The 19,883-nt window shown below is 38.2% G+C and overlaps 1 protein-coding gene across 3 annotated transcripts in view; it reads right to left on the bottom strand.

Moving 5' to 3' along the window:
- Window positions 1-19,883, bottom strand: part of LOC121408640 (mediator of RNA polymerase II transcription subunit 13-like) — a 95,626-nt gene that overhangs the window by 10,160 nt on the left and 65,583 nt on the right. For 2 of the 3 annotated variants that reach the window (XM_041600171.1, XM_041600172.1), the window contains exons 11-27: window positions 18,665-18,830; window positions 18,119-18,220; window positions 15,423-15,528; window positions 14,853-14,986; window positions 13,309-13,405; window positions 12,292-12,512; window positions 11,677-11,817; window positions 11,188-11,234; window positions 10,229-10,905; window positions 9,123-9,248; window positions 7,475-7,645; window positions 6,607-6,704; window positions 3,811-3,936; window positions 3,031-3,214; window positions 1,979-2,233; window positions 1,005-1,270; window positions 165-356 (exon numbers count right to left, since the gene is read on the bottom strand). In XM_041600171.1, the coding sequence (XP_041456105.1) occupies window positions 165-356; window positions 1,005-1,270; window positions 1,979-2,233; window positions 3,031-3,214; window positions 3,811-3,936; window positions 6,607-6,704; window positions 7,475-7,645; window positions 9,123-9,248; window positions 10,229-10,905; window positions 11,188-11,234; window positions 11,677-11,817; window positions 12,292-12,512; window positions 13,309-13,405; window positions 14,853-14,986; window positions 15,423-15,528; window positions 18,119-18,220; window positions 18,665-18,830 (3,109 nt within the window). The remainder of the gene's footprint in view (window positions 1-164; window positions 357-1,004; window positions 1,271-1,978; window positions 2,234-3,030; window positions 3,215-3,810; window positions 3,937-6,606; window positions 6,705-7,474; window positions 7,646-9,122; window positions 9,249-10,228; window positions 10,906-11,187; window positions 11,235-11,676; window positions 11,818-12,291; window positions 12,513-13,308; window positions 13,406-14,852; window positions 14,987-15,422; window positions 15,529-18,118; window positions 18,221-18,664; window positions 18,831-19,883) is intronic. The other variant, XM_041600173.1, reaches the window with a different exon arrangement.

Here is a 19,883-nt window from a genome sequence, read left to right as displayed (position 1 = left end):
TAATGTTCGCCATTACTGGAGAGCCAGTAAAAACTGCTCAGATCTAAATACTTGAGTACGCAGTTGTATGAAATATGCCCTGAAATTGATTGCTAAGGCCTGAATTCTGGTTTTGTGTGAAAAGCATCCCTGCTCCAACATCAGAGAGGGAAGTTCCATCTTACGTTTTTACTGATGATCATCCTATCAAGGTCTGCAGCAGGTCCGAAGCCAGTAAGACTCCTGCCAGGGATGGTGGGGCTCTGGAACCTCCTGCACTGAGCGAAGACAGAGAAGGCCACCGATTTGAGCTGGTTCAAGAACCGAGACGACACCTCGCTGTTGGCAACCTGCAGCACCTGGTGTAACGGAATGATCTAGAGGGAGAAGGGAAGAGAAATAACATTGTATAACTCTGAAAGTGAAGTATTTGGTAGAAAACATCAAAAGCATTTGGGCTATTCAATAGAATAATCAACCTTTTTGTATGTCAAACCCCCATATTTCTTGATTTCTGCTTCACTTCATTAACTGCTTAAGTCATGATAGGTTTAGATTATTAAAACTTACATACGACTAGAAAAAAATAAACAAATTATTAAGGTAGGTCCTTATATAAGGAGTTGCAAGGACATACTTTATAATAATAATAATAATAATAATATAGGATATTTATATTGCGCACATATCCACCTTGTTAGGTGCTCAAGGCGCTCCTATATTACCCGGCTAAGCTAGGCGTTCATAGCGCACACAGCTTCTTAAGGAATTACTTCCTACCGGTACCCATTTACCTCACCTGGGTTGAGTGCAGCACATTTATGGAATTGCTGATTTGGGACTAAGTGCAAATGACTGACAAGGAGCAAAATGGTTAGTGATAATATCTAACATAACAATAAATAGGCCCTGGAACTCAAAACTTAGCAATCGCCTGTACGATCAATCTAAAAGATTTAGGTAACAGACCACAGGTATAGAAATCCATACGATCTATAGGAGTAGAAATCCATTGTCCTACTCACTTGGAATGCAATGTTCCTTTGAAGGGACACTTGAAGCTTATCAAAGATCTCTGCAAAGCAGTGCATGAGGCCGAGGGTGGCGACCGACACCTCCCCTTCCTCTTCTGCATCCTCTCCTCTCCTGAAGGGATCCACAATGTACACCACCACTGCTGGAGGTTGCTCACTCTCACGAGGGGTCACCGTCTCCAGGGCGGTTCCCTTGGGGATGTTCTCTTTGTTATCGGAGGAGGCGACGCCACTGTCCTTGGAGTCTTGCCGATTGGCTGCAAGATGGAAAGAAAAATGGTGAGATGTGCATGAAATAGTATACAAATAATGAATGTTTATGAGTGCAATGGACTGAAAACTTCATGAGGTAAAAGATGAAATTATCCATTCACTGAGGCAGAGTTGAATGGATCATTATTTCATCTTTCACCGAATGAAGTATTCTATCCATTGCACAAATGAAAAAATTCATTATTTGGTTTATATGACACCTAAAAAATGATATGCAATTCATGAATTTCGATGCAAAACATGCTCATGCAGTGAGAGTTTGGTCTGTTGATTGTTACCTCATTACAACATGCGCACTTCTGGTGCATGCGCCGCAGTCTCGGTGCGCGAGTGCAATGGACAAAATCGTATGGATCCAAAATTGCACGGTTGATGATATCATTGCAAAATGGGCTGAATGAACGATATCAAACAACCAATCAAATCACTAGGATCTATCTAAGTGTCATATCATGTAAGCTAGCTTTGTGTCTTGTAACTACAGCAAGACAAACGTGGTATGGAGACCCTGACTCCTATCAATGTTCAGATGGCTGAAAGGCAGATAACAGGAAGAAAATATAATTCATACCATTTCTACAATAATCCTTTGTAGAAAAATTTAGGGAACACACTCTACAATATTTTGGCAACACAGTACAAGGAAAGGAAAAAAAAGAGAGAACAGCTGGAGTCTCTAAATGAATAGTTACCTGGTCTGCTAGGTGTTGAACTGGGTGCAGGCATGCTGGCGCTACTGGCATCGGAACCCTGGCTTCCTTGCTCCAGCAACGACCCTCCCTGGCTGCCTGACGAGCTTGAACTCCCTACCACGTAGCTGGAGGATGAGGAGTAGCCGGGACCGCTGCTGCCAGACCCGGGGAGGTTGGGGCCGGCAGAGGAGGAGGAATGGTGACGAGAGGTGCGGAACATGCTGGCATCAGGCTGTTCCTGGTTCAGGAATGGAGCTGAGGAATAAAATACGAGAGTCAACCGTTTCCATAAGGGTCATTTAATACAAATTTGGGCCAGTATTTACAGTAGTGTTTATAGAAAGGTCTGCAAACATGTTTTTTAATTTTTTATTACAGGATACCAAATACATTTGTACATCATATAGGGCATATGCATTTTCAATTATATGGTCAGATGATGTAAAACAGTGATAAAAATCACAAATAACGACAAAGTTTAGAGCAGGTTCAAAGCAGGGCTTCAACAGATAATCACATTTCCATGGCAATATTAAGAAGATATTTTCAGTATTAAACACATATAACAGAATAACAATCTTGTATGTTTTCGTTATTACAGGTCAGATCTTATTGTTAATTGCAAAGCCATACAAAGTTCACAAACCCATACAGAGTGATGTAAGATATCAAAGCTATCTGTGTACCATAGGAATCAACTTGAAGATATGTCGTGAAGCCGTTTGTAAGTTTGTATGTCTTTGAAAACAGGACTGTTGTATGTTCTCATGCTACTAGCAATTATGAAACACATTCTCGTATCAATTATGGTTTTTCATGGAACTAGCTATCAACCTATTCTCTTCTTATACAGAATTTAAGATAGATTTGTGAGGTGCTGTCCTGGAGACCATGACACAAATCTTAATGAATGATCATACAGCTTGTTTGTATGATCGATTGCACATACTGATCAATGTAAGCCAACATAAAAACAGGCCCTCCGATCAATCATTCAATTGCAAGGCCTTGTGTTACTGGTACTAATACTACTGTATCTGAAGCACACTCACCAACATAGGCCCTGCAGAATTGTGCGTAGAGTTTGAGTTTGTCTGCCTCGGGGAGGTGGGTTACGTCCGAGAACCAGACGTCTACCGGTTCATTGCTGAGCTTCTGAGCGTACTTCTTGCCGATCTTCATGATACCGTCCTGGAACGTCTTGGCAATGGGGGCATGTCTACCCAAACGACAACCCTGCAATCATCCAAGAGGTATAGTTTGCATACAGGAGGCCTTTAACACTTCAAAAACTAAGCTAGATTCTCAATTTTGATCAAATCTGATTAAGGGCATGGCCAAAAAGCTTAATCAAATCTTAATCTTGCAATCAGCATGTTCGTATCTTTTCATAACAGAACAATGAATTTCAACAAAAGGATGGGTTTTTCAGATAAAAATATAAAAATGTCTCACATTTAATCAGTAATGTAAAGAACCATTACTACAAAATCAGAATGATAGGCATACAAGCTGATTCTGGTTCTAAAATTGTAGCTGATGTAATTTTTTTCATTTCAACTGAAAGAATGCTGAACCAACCAACACTACAGAACAATAAATTTAGAATAACTATAGATATCGAAACCAAGTTTGGAGGGTCTTTTAGGTTTTCTGAAGGTGAATACCTAGGATACCTCAGATAAAGTTCAGAGTCAATATATGGAATTACTCCTGAAAAAATAGAATGATGAACATATATACTCTGGTTGTTGTTTTGTTTTAATTACATTCAGTCTCCTCAATTTTTATATTTTTTTTTTGTTAAGTTGAAGAATGGTGAAGCAACCCACCTCATAGACAGCAGTAAGTTCCTTGAAGAACATTGTGGCACAACGTAAGATGTACTTGTTTTCAGGTACCAGGGCTATGTATGCAACATCCCTGGCTGAGGAGTATGGCTCTAACATCAGCTTCTCCTGCACATCAAAAGAAATAAACATGTGTAACAGTGGAAGATATAGATTTTGAAATGGAGGAGGCGTAATGAGCAGAATCTGATTTGAAATAGAGAACATGATAGAGTAACTTGTATCATATAAAATATCTCAACCTTTCAAACTTTTCCACAATCTCCATCTGAAATGAATTACAAAACTATATTTTCAAAGCTTGGCTATTATTGCATAGCAGTTATTACTTATTACCATGGTGATTTTGCCTTTCAATAGAAACTACCATGCTGACAATGCTCAAAAGCCAATCAACTTTTTAAAGATACACAGAAAGTTACCGAAAGATGCATGAGCAAATTATTTTACTAGTAATTCTTTATGCAACAGCGCCCTTCGGAATATTTCAGTTCTAAAGGGAGATTTTGTTTGCCATCAAAACAAAGAGACGGGCAACAATATCCAGGTACAACCCAGCTTCTCATGGCCATTCTATGTATACAATATAACCCTAATTGCATTCAGACTATTATGATGATGCATATGACCTAGGTTTGAGGTTTGACCAGGGTAATTTCAAGTGCATATGTTCACATTCATCAACTTTTCAGGCCAAGTTTTTATTTACCTTCAATCATGAATGCTATGACTAAGAGTCTTAGAAAACCCTACACATCAGGCATTCATTTCACAAAAACCTGTTATTATCAATGGAAAATTTACATTGGAGTAAGCTACTTGAATGCTGTGATTTGATTAGTCGAGTGTAAATTCAGCAATAGAATCAAAGTATATGTTACTGACAACTTCAGAGATGCCAACTTTTGGAAATCAAAATTAGGGAGGATTTGCAACTGCCACCAAATTATGTGCGCATAGCGCACATCTCGAGCGCAGAGCGCTCGACCCTTGCGGCCGGGGTCCAGGGCCCGCCTTAGGGCCCTGGAAGCTCTGGGTTTCTAGATGCTCTCTGGTGCAATCTGACCCTTATTTGGGGGCATTTCACATGTTTTCAAATAAAAATTGTTCCCACTTTTTTAACATAAAAAATATCAAATATGCATTCTTACATGTAAAAAAAAATGAGGGGACAAAAGAAGTACCTGTTCAACAATAATAATTAATAAGGAGGAATTATCACTATCGGCTATAGGCAGGTTATGTTCCACTATAAATCCAGTAAAGAAAAGCTCAGCGCTGGTCCCTTGCTTGGTGAAATAAAGTCAACAGGGTACTAGTGGAGCTCGAAGATCTTGTCTTCGTAATGTCCGTAGGCCTATGCCGTTTGCTCCGGCTCCCGAACGGTGCTTCCGAATATCATCACGACCTCCGTACTCAACTGAAATGTCCACGCTGCAAGTTGCGCAAAATGCATGGTAAATTCCTCTTTCCGACCTCCGAATACACAGGTACTGGAGACTGTATTCAGTCTTATACTTCTGAGACCATTTCTTGGTCTTCTTTTGTTGATTTTCCGCCATTTCGTGTCAATATCAACCCATCAATACGCCAAAATCACACACCGATATTCCACCGCACGACTCGACAAATCCAATGGCCGCGAGCGCACACGCCTCGCGAAGCTAGCCGGGCCTACCGGCCTGGTGCACAGTGGATTCCCGTTGGGCATATCACATGCACCAGCTTTTCGCTGCTCCTTATTTGTCTACCTTTAACACACAGAATTTAGTAGCAGCGAACGTAATGGAGTTACTACATGCTAAAGTTAGCAGACGATACATGTCCTTCCAATCCAATTTGATCAATTAAAAAAATCGTAATTTCGGGAGGATAAGGATGGTAATCGTAAGGGCGGGAGTTGGGATGAATTTTCGGGAGCCTCCCGATGAAATCGGGAGGGTTGGCATCTCTGCAACTTGTTTTGTGAATCAGTGTCTTGACCCCTGTATATTGGCTTAGTAGATTGGCCTTGACATGCCTAGGAGAGCAGGAACTTGTTGGCAAAACACTATTACACAATTATCCAGGTCCCGTAACACAAAGGTTAGCGATTAACCATACGCTTGATTTTTATGATTGACTGTACAGTGTAGGCAATACAATCAATCTTAGAAAAATGTTCTACGATCATTGCTTACGGGCCCCTGATCTCAGGAAAGGATATTACAATAGTTTGTCCTAAAATGAGTGCAATTCACATTCTGATTGCAGAGATATGTCTATCACTGGCATATGCATTTGGAATTATTTATGTATAAAGTCATCTCAATGATATGTAAAAGTATCATTAAATCACATTGTTCAGAACTGTTAGAGTAAGGAGAGCACCAAAGTGTGACTTTACACTGACCATGCTGTCGAGTTTGTAGATTCATGAAAATATAGTTATAAACAATAATAGATTTATCACCTCAAACCTGCCAGAATAAGTGATTAACCCAAGTTTGCTGCTTTATCAAATGCAAGCTATACTCAAGCCATGGCTATTGCTTTGATTATAAACCAAAATGACAAGCAGACAAAATGTCAGCACTTTTGTTATTCTATTAATCAGACATGGGGAAGATTTCCCAAAGCTTTTTGACAGTCATTTTTTTTACCACCTTCAAACAGCTGTTATAAGCTAGTGACATCCTTATATCTGATTGGATGAGAGCAAACTTGTGGCTGAAAATCATGGAACAGACGCTTTGTGAAATGCTCCCCATGTTGTAGATGATGATGGATGGGACTTACCCAGTAGTAGAGAGCGAATGGTGAAGATGACAGCCAATCCTTGTCATGACCAATCATGAGACGAGGTATGGGGAGGGGTTCTGGAGTTTCAGCTGGACCTGTAAACACAAATTAAACTTGATTTCTAGACCAGTCCACACAACTAATTTTGAGGAGCACCAGAATACATAAGGCGTTTAACTATAATTGTGAGGCCTGTTGATCATTAAAAGTACATGTCTATGATCTTTGATACTTGACAACAATGTGCAAGATAACAAAAGAAATGTACGCAAAATTGTAATGAATTCCATAAATTGTAACTCTTTCAAGACATGACAATGACGGCTGCCCTGGCGTACATGCATCATTCAGCTGTGTTAATATCCATGTCATAGGCACTGTACTGGGACACTCTACGGAGTCAGCCAGCACATTGTGTGACCACTGGTAGGTCATTAAAATAGGTCAACTCTTTTGTGATTCCTGATAATCCAGGAATCTTGATTGTTCAAACTATTTCATCTTTTACCCTGGCAAACAATCGAACGGCAAAAAAGGTGTTCGTCCCAGGCCTAATATTAGCCACACTGGACCCAGGCAAGGTAAATGGGCAGGAATTTATTCCTTGAAGTGATGAAGAGCCTTGTTGGCAGTTACGCTAATGACAATGACGATTAAAGGGATAGAGCCTCATCGATCTGGCGCTGCACAGCGGCTGCCGGGCCCACGAACAATTGGGCAAAGCAAATTTTCAGAGTATATTATTTCATGTCTATTTCGAACAATAAATTATGGATTTTCATTGTACAAGGTTTATTACGTAGTAGCTCAGAACAGTGAAAATCACTATGTGTTTCATGAAATACTGCTAAGATTACTGACTGACCTCTGGCACCAATGTTAAAGAAGACCTGCCATGTGAGTGGACCCTGTACTGTGTAAGGTTTCTCCCATAACCTTGTTGTTCTCTTCTTCTGTATGGCATCCTGCAGCAGAGGTTGCAGTGAACTCAACGTCCGCACCACATCTTGTGATGACATCGTGCTTCGGGCTAGTGCTGTAACAACAAACATAAAAGAAAAATTATATAGAATCCTTGAACTGATAAATCAAACAGGAAATCCATTTCACTTTAATATGACTTTTTAAAGTGTATTTTCTATAAATCAAATACTACTACTACTACTAATAATAAAGACAAGTGTCCCGGACAAAGTAGACAAATAGACTGTAAAGAAGTTATATCCCCCTCCCCGAGGGAGCTATATGGGAAAAAGAAACAGAGAAAGAGGCAGAAATAAAAGAAATAAAATGAGGGGTAGGAGGCGCAAGCAAGAGCATGGGACAAAGAAATGCAGAAACAGAGAGAGAGAGAGAGAGACAGAGAGTGAGAGACAGAGAGAGACAGTGAAATGAGTGCAAAGAAGGGTAAAGGTTAATCATATAGTGTATCAAGCTTTGGCATGACTGACTGCTATGATTAAGAGAGGTGGGGGCACAGTCATCTATGACTCATCACAGTCCCCCTCTCTCTAAAAAGATGAGTTATCTCCTAATATTGGCCTGCATAACAGGAAGAGGGTACTTGTTGCGGATACACTCACACAAAAATGAGGAATTCTGTAAAATATCTCAACTTTACATACTTAGCCTTATGGCATTTTAGCAATGATCTATCTTCCTGTGTGCATTTCTTTATCTAAGCTTTTGCTCCAAGCACAAACTGAAGGTTTTTTTTTTATAATTAAGTTAGGTTTCTACTAAAATTTGTTGGGGGAATAAAATAATATATTTTAAAGAAATACAAAGTTCAACCAAGTCTTAACACAAAGAAACATGTATCAATATCAAAACAACAAATCTGATGTGTGTATTTTGCATGAAACAATAGTTCATAAAATGAAAACTGGAAATAAATCAAAAGTATTAAAACATAAAAAAATCATTAAAACATAAAAAAAAATGTAACTAAGAATAAGTGTAATCATTAGCATATGAAATCAATCTCAATTTATAAATTTTTTGATCAAAAAAGTGATTGAAATTTGTGTCTTTGACATGTGGTTCAAAAAATTGACTGGGAATGCTAGAATCATAAGTTCAAGCCTGCTGACCACTTACATTATACCTTTGAACATATATAAAATTCATAAAATATACAGAACATTGATTTTGTGTGTGACATTTCACATTGTCCTATGCTCTCGATAACAGATAAGGTATGGCACCTACATGGTAAGCATGCCTAAATTTCAGTTGCATACCTTCTCAGTTTGAGGGAGTAAGCAAAAATACCCTTTAGATTACAGAATTAGCCTGTTTGAACACTATAATTAGTTTCGAGAGCCCAAATTTTCTTGAAAAATAGTGATTCTCACTTCTGTCAGAACAGGTGGCCTAAAACGACACAAAATAAGATGAATGGTGAGATGGACAAAAAATGTAAACTTTGGATTCCCAGGGTATGCCGAAAGGGGTTATTCAAAGTAATGAGAGACAGTGTAAATGGGCCCTGTCTGGCCTATAAAGCTTACCTGGTGTGTAAGGCCAGCTATGTAGACAGGAGCTTTTTAAGAGCGCATCATCTATCTTACTCCCAGCAGTACCATCCATAAGAATCCGACCAAGATCCAGCGCAGCAAAACAAGCATCACAGCCATCTACACCATTGGAGGAACAAACAAATGTTCTAGGTTGCATCTATTGTTTTAAATATCTATCTCTGTCTATTCCTTTACATCATTCACTTAATAAGTATTCATTTAAGAAATTGTATTCATTTATCCATTCATTCTTTCATTCATATATATATTGGCATATACATCTCGAATCTATCAATCCATTTCACTGGTAAATTCATTTATCTCATCATTCACACATTCGCTCACTCACTCGCTCCGTCATTTGTTTACTCATTCAATACCACAGCCATCCAAACATTCACCAGGGAGAAAGATGTACATGTATCTATTATTCATATCTGTCAATCCTAATCCATCCCTTGATTATTCATGTATTCATCCATTCACTCTTTCATACATAGATTTATTTATTCATTTGATAATTCATTCATGCCATAGAATTATGCATTCATGAATTCAGACATCCTTTTATTCACATATCAATATGTCTGTCTGACTAGGCATGTATGCATGTATGTGTACTTATACAAGTATTTCTGTCAGTCTGTCTGTATGTTTATTAGTCTGTCTGTCAATCCATTTATCTATCATCCATCTATTCATTCGTGTATTTATTCCTTCAATCATTAATTTAGTTAATCAGCCATTCATCCCATCATCAAATGTCACCTCTGCATGGATAGACTAATGTGAACTGCCCCCACAAATACATCATTAAAGCATACTACAATTTATGTACAATGAAAAGAATTGTAAAGCTAAATCCTCTCTTTGCTAAAAATGAGAAAACAGTTACATGTATGCATAGAAAATGAGATATTTTACTCTGGACTCTTATTTGTTTGAAAAAATACATCAGGACACCAACACTGTGCTGGTAGATTAAAGATGTCATGTACATTAAGACCAAGGCATAACAGAAAGGTAGATGTAATAGCAAACACATTTACATGTCCACTTGAGTTGATGATCTAAGAGGGATTGGTGACTTGACTTACCAGTGATTTCAATCTGGCTCCTGGCCAGCGGACCTGAACTGTTGATACCTCTCTTGTGAACACACCCTGCAAGCCTCGCCAGCGTGGCATACGGACTGTTACACTGTTCCTGAATCAATCTCAAAACACATTTTGCTGTCCTTGACACTTCTTTCCCATCTTTCTCACTCGACGCGTCCTCCACCGACAAGAGCGGCTTGCGGTCTGGCATGCCCGCCAGCATGGGATTGTCTTTGTGGAACGTCCAGAGGGCCGCATCGGCCGGCTGTCCCGTTATTTCAGATTCATCTTCGGCAAAGAGCCCGCTGCCCACAGCGTACCTTCTGTTCATGACGGCGCTGAAGCCACACTGGCACATGTGGTTCTTGTTGCACACACACATGACACTGCTATCAAAGTTCCTATCTTTGTAGATGTTGAGTAACGAGTCTGACAGTGTGAGGTTGACCAGGAGGCTGTGTGCCTCTGGGATGTTGCTGGCAGGTGTGGGCGCTTCCATTGAGTTGATATTCCTAACATAAGAGGAGGCCTCCGAGGCCGGAGACTGCAAGTCGATGTTGGCAGCGCTCCGAGGCTCCTGGCTACCTGGGTAAGCTGCAGGAGATTGCATGAGGGTAGGTCCTGGTGCATTGAACACGATTGGCTGGTTCATATTCATCTCCATCTCCAGCGTAAGACTGAAAGTGGAAAATACCAAGAAGTTGTAATGCAACAAAATCATTTTATTCAAGTCATTTTAGAATCAAACCATGCTGAATGTTTAAATTATACAAAAATTCTATCCATTATCACACATGTACATACAAATATACAAAAGGATAAACCAGACCTACCTTTCAACTTAAATTTAGAACTTTGATCAAAATTGGAACGGCAGAAAAGTGATAAAAAAGCAGAAAATTCCTGCTCGAAGTGGGATAATTGGACGGTATGTCTATGGAATGTAAACGGATACTCACCTGTCTTTCGTAACAGGCAAAAGGTCCGGCTTGGGTGACAATGGCAACTGAAATGTGGAATTTGACAAAGAATATCACATGTACTTATTTTGAAGACTATAATTATAGACTATTTAATTTGCCTCTAATAACATAGTCACTGTCGTCATCATTGTCATCATCATCATCACCATCACAATCATCATCATCATCCGGAACATCATGATGATCAAGATCAATGTCAATATATTACCATCATCACTAATCATCATCATCAACAAATTCATCATTATATCTCTTACCAACATGCGGGTAACTAGCACAAAAATTAACCTACATGTATGAATACGGAATGTTCAGGCCTTTTAAATTTCCATTATCAATTATCTCTAATTTAATTTGTACAGAATTTCAAACCCTCCCCCCCCCCTAAAAAAAGGAGAAGTAAACCCATGGACTATACTCATTTAACCACATATCTTATTCTCACAATCAGGACTCTATTTTTACCTGCCAGGATGGCCTATAGTGACATGCTTCTGGGATCTTCAGTGGAGGTTGCTTGCTGCTCGGTAGGGCCTTCAGCGGAGCGTACATACTGGGACCAACAAATCTCTCTGTGGGTGGAATCTTGTACACAAAACTCCAATCCTGAAAAAAAAAAGTAATGTATTCTGCATACGTCAATCTGCCATGCATGCAGCATCAGAGTGTAGCACGATAAGTTATCACAAGAAATGTCCCCTTTGTCCCTCCCATATACATATTTTGGCAAAGTTGACCTTTCAAACGTTTCATTAGGTACCACAAGAACAAGTCCTTTGTGCATATAACCAACTGTGTAACCTTTCATCTTTGATTTCAATACCCCAAAAATTAATCACATTGTTTACTCCTATACTTGGACTCAGTTGATGCTGATCTATTAAATGACTTTGAAGTCACCACAAGAAAATGGAATAGATGGATGGACAGACTGACAGATGACTCCAAAATATAATTCCTCCAACAACCACCTTTGGTGTACGGACATAAAAAAACCAAGAGTTAAAAAGCTACAACACAAGAATAACAGCTTATAACAGATGACAAGATAATGAGCACAGGGCAAGTAGTACACCATACCTGGATCTGTTCAGGCTTAGGGCTCCCCATGTTTTCATCGGCCTCTATCTCGTTGAAGTCTCCAGCCGCACTGTGTTCAATCTGGGTGATACCCTGCACCGAACCGTGATTAATGTATTCATGACAGGGTAAGTTGACAGGAGAGAAGGCAGAGTTCTGCTGTTCCAAAGAGGGCGGGGTCGGATACATCCGGGCAAGATCTGGACCCGTTTGGCTGGTGCCTATGATGGAGAAGAGCGGAATATATCATTGTCAAAAGCTTCTATTTAGAGGCACCCACATGTAATAATAATAATAATATAGGCTTATTTACTCAGGGTAGCAACTTCAGTTCTGAAAACTGTTCTACCTGCGGGCCCTGTTATTATTTTGTAAACTCGTGAATCTTAAAATGCTTGACTACCATCTTTAAATAGTTGATGAAATATGCCTCTCAGTTACAGGTCCTAATTATTGAAAGATAACTATCTATTTAGTTTCACATTGAGCATTGAAATAAATGAATAATGGTTACTGTGATTGCTTATCTTGTGGGTCAGAAAATCATAACCATATGTCCTGTGGCAAATCAAACAAATGAATAAATATATATCATCAAGACACCATATATGTTGTTTTTCCCCAAATCATTTTCCTAGAAGACGAAAGCTATAGTTGGGTATTAGGATAACACAATAAAAGAATAAACATTGGAAGTTGTGTTTTACATTAATTGTTTTCATCGACAAAAGAGATAAATTGAAGGCACAATATAAGGTGATACTAGGGCACCATTTTATCAAGCTTGTCAGCAATGACTAGTTGTCATTCTCTGACTGTGACCATAGTAACAGTCGGAGATCAGTGCTTCTCAGACAATCAAAACCAAGGATTTCACTGATATTGTCGAAGATGAAAATTCAATCAGTGCTGACAACTTCCATGAAATTTCCCCCTGAAAAAAAATCATTTTTGATTAGTGTGTGCCATGTGCATGGTGTTGATAACTTGAAAGGGGATTTCCCCACTTGGCTTTACCTGGCATACCGGTGGAGCTGTGTAATGAGTTGCCAAAGGGTTTAGTTGAAGATTCTTCCCCTCGATGTATCACCTGGGATACCATGTCATCAAAACCCTAAAAGAAAGCAGAGGACACAATTACATTCCATATCCCCCATGGAGTTCATAATACATGTTTCAGTAGGTCTATTTCATCAGAGATACAACATGAGATTTTAAGCCTGTTCTACGTAATTAAGCGACTAACCACTGAAGATTGTTTTTAAGGTTTGATTGGACTGACCACGATGTGCAATTACCCATAAAGATCAAATCAAGATCAGAAGCTCAGCACCAATTTACAGGGTCCTGGTTGTGTCTGAATAAGCTGAGGTAAGGAAGATTCAGTTAAAAGGGAGGGGATATATTAGCTTTTCCTGACATTGGAAAAGCTAACAGATCTCTGGAAAGAAATGTGACATTTTCCCTACAATGAAATGTGGCAGGAATCGATTTCATACGACACTTTCTGAACTTTGGAATAAAAGTACAAAATCCTTTCACACAGGTCGAATATGACATGTAAACATTTCTAAAGAACCCTATTCAAGAGCCTTCAGTGTCTTGAAGGTATGACTGCCAAGACAGCAAAATTGTTGTAATTTGTTCGCAACAACTCAGTGTTTGCTTGAGAAAGAGCGAAGGGGAAACCTTTGAGACAACCCAAGGGGGAAACTCATTTGGCAAACAGCAGAGGAAACTTTCCTGTTTTGCTTCTCCAGCCGAGCCACCACATCAAGAACGGCCAAACGTCTTGAAGGGAACGGCAAGCTTCCTGTTTGGTAGCGCATCATTTCCTCCCCTGCCCCAGGATGTGCATACAATATTTAGCGTAGTTCTGTCTCAACCAGGAAACAAGCCCACCCGCGGGAATAGACATATGTCATCAATGTATGTAGGCCAAGATAACAGTAGAAGGCATTCCCGATGATCCCTTTCACAGTTGGGGTAAGAAACAAATGTTTTGTGTGCTTCTCAGCTACACAAACCAAGTGGGAAGCCTCAAATTTGTACTTTCTTATAACTTGTCTCACTTTTTTTTTATTTTGACAAATTGAAATAATGAGAATGAAAGATCAAATGGGGAATGTTTCCCAAACGAAATATGTCTCTTCTACTTTTTTCACGGAGCATTTATTTTACAATGCCACCAATTTCATACTCTGTGAGATATCATAGGATATTTGTATATATACATGAGGTATGAATATCAAAATCATTACAAGGACAAAGTCTGTCTAAAATTTAAAATTTTGTCTAAAACAATCAACAAATATGTAACGACTTCATGCTCACATGTAAGTACTTCTGGAGAACCATACAAAAAAGATAGCATATATGAAAATGACACAAAGTGGTTTCAGACCATGCATGCATAAACTCAATACTCAATAATGATAATAAGAATAATAATAAAAAACAGTACTTGTATAGCGCTTATCGCATTAAGAATATAACTTCTAAATGCCCTTCCTAAGGACTTGGATATTATTACTCAGTACTAGCATGTTTTTTTGACTCACCCCGTCATCATCATCGGAGGAAGAAGATTCAAAGAGTCTCTCAAGATCACCCATACCGGTCACCTTGATGTCATCTGTGTGCATCAAGCGCTTGGTCTCTCCCTTGATGGCCATCGTTTTGTTTGCTGCAGATGCTGCAAAGAAAATAGTTTGATTCGATTTCACTCATATAGTCATATTACACGTTCGCACAGAGACGTCAAACTAAACATGTATATTCAAACAATGCAAGACAGATAGTATGAGAACTGTGTGAGGGAGCTTCCAAGACTTAATGTAATAGCCTAGAAAAGTAACAATTGCCCTTCTGTACATGTGTGTACATTTATGTTTGTACATAAACCGCAGAAATCATCAATGAATAGCTTAATTACCCTGTACAAAGCGAAGTGCTGGTAGTTTTTATTGATTGGTTAATATGCATCGCAAATCCTCACTTTAAGAGGTCGTGATGTAAAATACCACAAAACAACGGAATATCAAAGTGAGAATTTTTCTACAGGAATGGTGTGATAAAGTTTAATAGCAATAAAAAAACTTAATAAAGGACTTGACAAGAAGTTAACGAACCCATGGCCTTGGATGGATCGGTGTTGAAGACATTGGATTGTCCGTCGGCTGCTAAGGTCTCAGGTCTTGGTTTCTCTTCCTCAGCCCTTCTCTGGATTTCCTCCTCCTGAATAATATGGTGAGATAATAACGAGACAAGAATGGTAAAAATTGAAAAAGTAATTAGTGGAGAAAAGTAAAAGGGCTAAGGCCCTGTCACATAGAGCCTTGCTGGTGAGTTGTGGGTGATTGCCCGCAACTCAGTCGCAACACAGTTTTGAGCACGTTCTAAACTTTTCTGCGTGCAAATCAGACTTGCGCGTGCTTCTGCTGGTAACTGCGTGAGATACGCTTGAGATACTGTCAATGCGGGCGACCTACAGTCGACTAAGAGTTCGCAAAAAGGATTGCAGTGAACGATGTGACAGCGCATGTAGTGTAAGAATGAATGATGCACTGAAATGAGCAAGGAAGGAAGGATTTTTTTGATACAAAGCCTTTATCATAAAGATTTGAATAAGCCATGCTATCATCAACAATTGCTCTTGTTGGCTTCTTCTCGAGGCCAGAGTTCAACTAAGACATTGTCCAAGTAAAGTGAAGTTCTCTAAGATTATCACCACACAACTGATTAACAGCGAGATTTAGGGCTGAAATGAATTGGGAGATATCTGATGGGCATGAACATAATGTTTAATGGAGAAAAAAATAGAAGTGAACAAGCTTCAAGACCCAAATAAAGCTCAAGCAAAATGATAGTGGGTTCAATACAAAATATCATAAGTAGTTGACTGAAGTATGAAAAAGATCTACCTAAACAGAAAAGGTTGATAATACCTTAACAGAAAAGGTTGATGATACCTATTCTTTGAATAGGTAATTCACCTATTCAAAGAATTAGACTACTAGATGATATAACATCACCATCTCCCTTACTGATACCAGAGAAACAATTGTCAATGTTGTGCAAAAATGTGTGAAATTACAAGTACATTAAATTTGTTTCAGTAAGCATCATACAGTAGAATGCTCATTGATGTAATCAACTCATTCGGATTCCATTTAACTTGTTTTGCTTGGACATAATTTGCATCTTTATTTGAATGAGTGATGATGCATGCATTAAACCAATGAGCAAGATCAACCTACTTTAAAGTTATTGTATGGTAATACCGTAATTAAAGAAGCTTTAAGGGACAGATTAACATCTTTAGAAAAAAAAACTCAGTTTGTGAATGTTCATTTTCTTCCATCCTGCAATTTTTGTAGCAATCAAAAGTTCAAAATCTAAAAAAGGTCATCATATCCCCCCCCCCCCCCCCCCCGTTTAGGATTACAACTTATATGTATGTTCAAACTAATGTGAAGTACTTAGTATGCTCGATTTCGCACAACTATCAAGACTTCTCAAGTTAGATTTACATTCATACATAGATCAAATTGAGTACAGCTACATGCATGAAAAAAATCAACAAACAAAGACAATACCATGACAGCAAGTATTACAACACAAAGAAATGTATTATATGTACATGTCCTTGCTTACATATCAATAAACCAGTTCTTTACATACAGGAAGTACACTTCAGAAACTACTAACAGGAAAGGAGGTACATCCTCTGGGCAAACACTTTCTCAGAATGTTGAAATTTTGCTAATATAATATTCATGAAAGGATTGCAATTGATATTCCAATCCTAATCACATCAAGGCCAGAGGCCGATTGCACGAAAGGGTCTTTCCAAGGACCGTCTTTCGTGTCGCCCATCTTTTATGATGCGCTATAACCGGGGTGTTTCTGAAATTTATGATAAACAAATAAAATTCATAAGCTTGCTTTTAAATCAAATTTTATACAATTTCATGAGATATCACATCATTTCATAAACAAATATTTTGTTTACTTTCACGGACAAATGAAATATGTTTATTTGAAATACATTTCACATGGTGCATCATAAAAAATGGGCAACACGAAAGATGGTCCTTGCAAAGGCTCTTTCGAAATCTCATGCCATGAATTTGTCTGCTACACTTGGAACAATCGTATCTAGACATGAAGAAGAACATAATAAGTTGGGGTGTTATCTCTACACTTTTGAAAATTGTTTGCTGAGCTTTCTGAGCTTTTCTCAACATATCTGGAAGAAGCTTAATTGGGCATCAAATCAGAGCAATTCCATGAATATGCATCAAATTCATTCGTGTGAAGATGAAATTCAGAACTCTAAAAAGGTATAATGCATCAAACACAGGACTAAAAAATATTTCCATATTAGAATATCAATACTTGTCTTGTGGGTTCAATACAAAATCTAAATTGGAATGTATATAAATTCGAAAAATATACCAGTAACAATTTCATTTTTAAATTGACTGATGTATGTGTCCCTTACAGGAATTACAATTATTCTAACTTTGCCATTACGGTAGCTAACATGGCTGCAAAAGCTAAGAAATTAATCAAAATCAAGATTTCTATGGCAGTTTCTATGAAGTTACCATAATTGTAATGTTTCAAACAGACCATTCTCCAAATTAACTGATCGTATGTCGTTTGTAAAACTACATGGTTTTTGTCATTCAGAAGGCTGTTTTATTAGGGTGACTGCAGCATATGCCTTTATGAAACCGACCCCATATATTACAGGACAAATGGAGAGAGATTACAAAAGAAAAATATGCAAATTTTTGTCATTTCAAAATTTTTTTCGCACCTTTATTTTGCTTTTCTTGATGCTGGGACGTCTCGGACCACCTCTCGTTCTCCCGTTGACCTTCATTCTTCCTCTGGCTGAGATGGAGATTCTACCACCCTGCTAGGAAAAAAAAATATTTGATCATTATAGTCTATCACCTGTCAATAAATCAACTGATCCAATGTACGCTACCGTCATACAAGGAAAAAAAAGTTATTCATTCAATTACTCTTGTATAAATTAATGCTGAATCCGAAATACTTAGCACATTGTAATTGCATTTAAACACCAATATTAACACTACCTGAGAAAAAAATATGAGTTACAAAAATCTATGAACACATTTGAACATATATATATCTACTTTGGTATACCTAACCAATTATTTTTTTTTAACTGATTTTTTTTACTGTAACAACAGAAGTTGAAGGAAAGGATACAGAGGGTAGAGTGTTAGCACCAGGTCTTGTCTGCAGGTTTCAAAATGAAACTCTAGCTCGAAACCCTTTGTTGATTTCACCAACTACCTATAAACACTCGGCTCATGAGAAAATAACAACTTACTGTAGGTGATGTATCGTGTTCCATGAATTCATAGGGATCCTCTACGGGTGAGGGCGGTCTGTTGTGGCGCATGCCAATGTCCATCTCACCGGGGAAGTCCAAGGCCGAAGCGGCTGGCTGGACTGGCTTCTCTTCCTTCAGCTTCTTGTGTGGCTGGCAGAAGATCCTGTGTTAGGATCAGAGAGTGCAATGGTAACAACCAGCGAGCCAACAATAACATGCTAGTGTTAATTATCAATCATTACCTCAGTCCCGTTTCATAAAAACTTGTTGTTATAACAATGCATAAGTTCTATAATAAGTTACCCTTGGCCAATCAAATTGATTGATTTCAGTATCTTTGAACTGATATGGCAAATTTCAAGGTCAAGCCCACCTCAGAAAAATGTTGATTTGAATCAATAGAGATAAATCAGACAAGCACAATGCTGAAAATTTCATCAAAATCGGATGTAAAATAAGAAAGTTATGACATTTCAAAGTTTCGCTTATTTTTAACAAAATATTTATATGAACGAGCCAGTTACATCCAAATGAGAGAGTCGATGATGTCACTCACTATTTCTTTTATTTTTTATTGTTTGAATTATACAATATTTCAAGTTTTACGAATTTGATGATTAGGACCTCCTTGCCTGAAGCACAAAATGTTAAAATAATGGAATTCCACGTGTTCAGGGAGGAATGAAACTTCATTTCACATGACAATTACAAGAAAATCAAAATATTTCATATATCAAACAATACAAAACAAAATAGTGAGTGAGTGACATCGACTCTCTCATTTGGATGTAACTGGCTTGTTCATATAACTGTTTTGTGAAATGAAGCGAAACTTTAAAAATGTCATTACTTTCTTATTTTATATCCGATTTTGATGAAATTTTCAGTCTTATGCTTGTTGAATTTTTCTGTTTTTATTCAAATCAAGTTTTTGTTGGGGTGGACTTGTCATTTAATGAAACAAGGCCCCTGGGCTTCATCTTACAAGACTGACTGGTTTGGCACTTGAGCACAAGTCTCACATAGCTTCATAAGTCAAAAGACAAAAAATGATATTGCAATTTGTCAAAAGTTATGGCTACATAAGGGTCAGTCTTTCTATAAGTTAGAAAATAAGCTCTGTTCTCTACAAAGTTGGAATTAAAACTAAGGTTACAGGACCTCTTTCAAGAACCGCTTGATCAATAATAAGATCGTGATTCAGTGTTTATACAGT

The sequence above is a fragment of the Lytechinus variegatus genome, chromosome 2 (assembly GCF_018143015.1).
Source record: "Lytechinus variegatus isolate NC3 chromosome 2, Lvar_3.0, whole genome shotgun sequence".
Classification (NCBI taxonomy): Eukaryota; Metazoa; Echinodermata; class Echinoidea; order Temnopleuroida; family Toxopneustidae; genus Lytechinus; species Lytechinus variegatus.
Note: the sequence above shows the minus strand (reverse complement) of the source record. Positions and strands in the feature narration are given on the sequence as shown.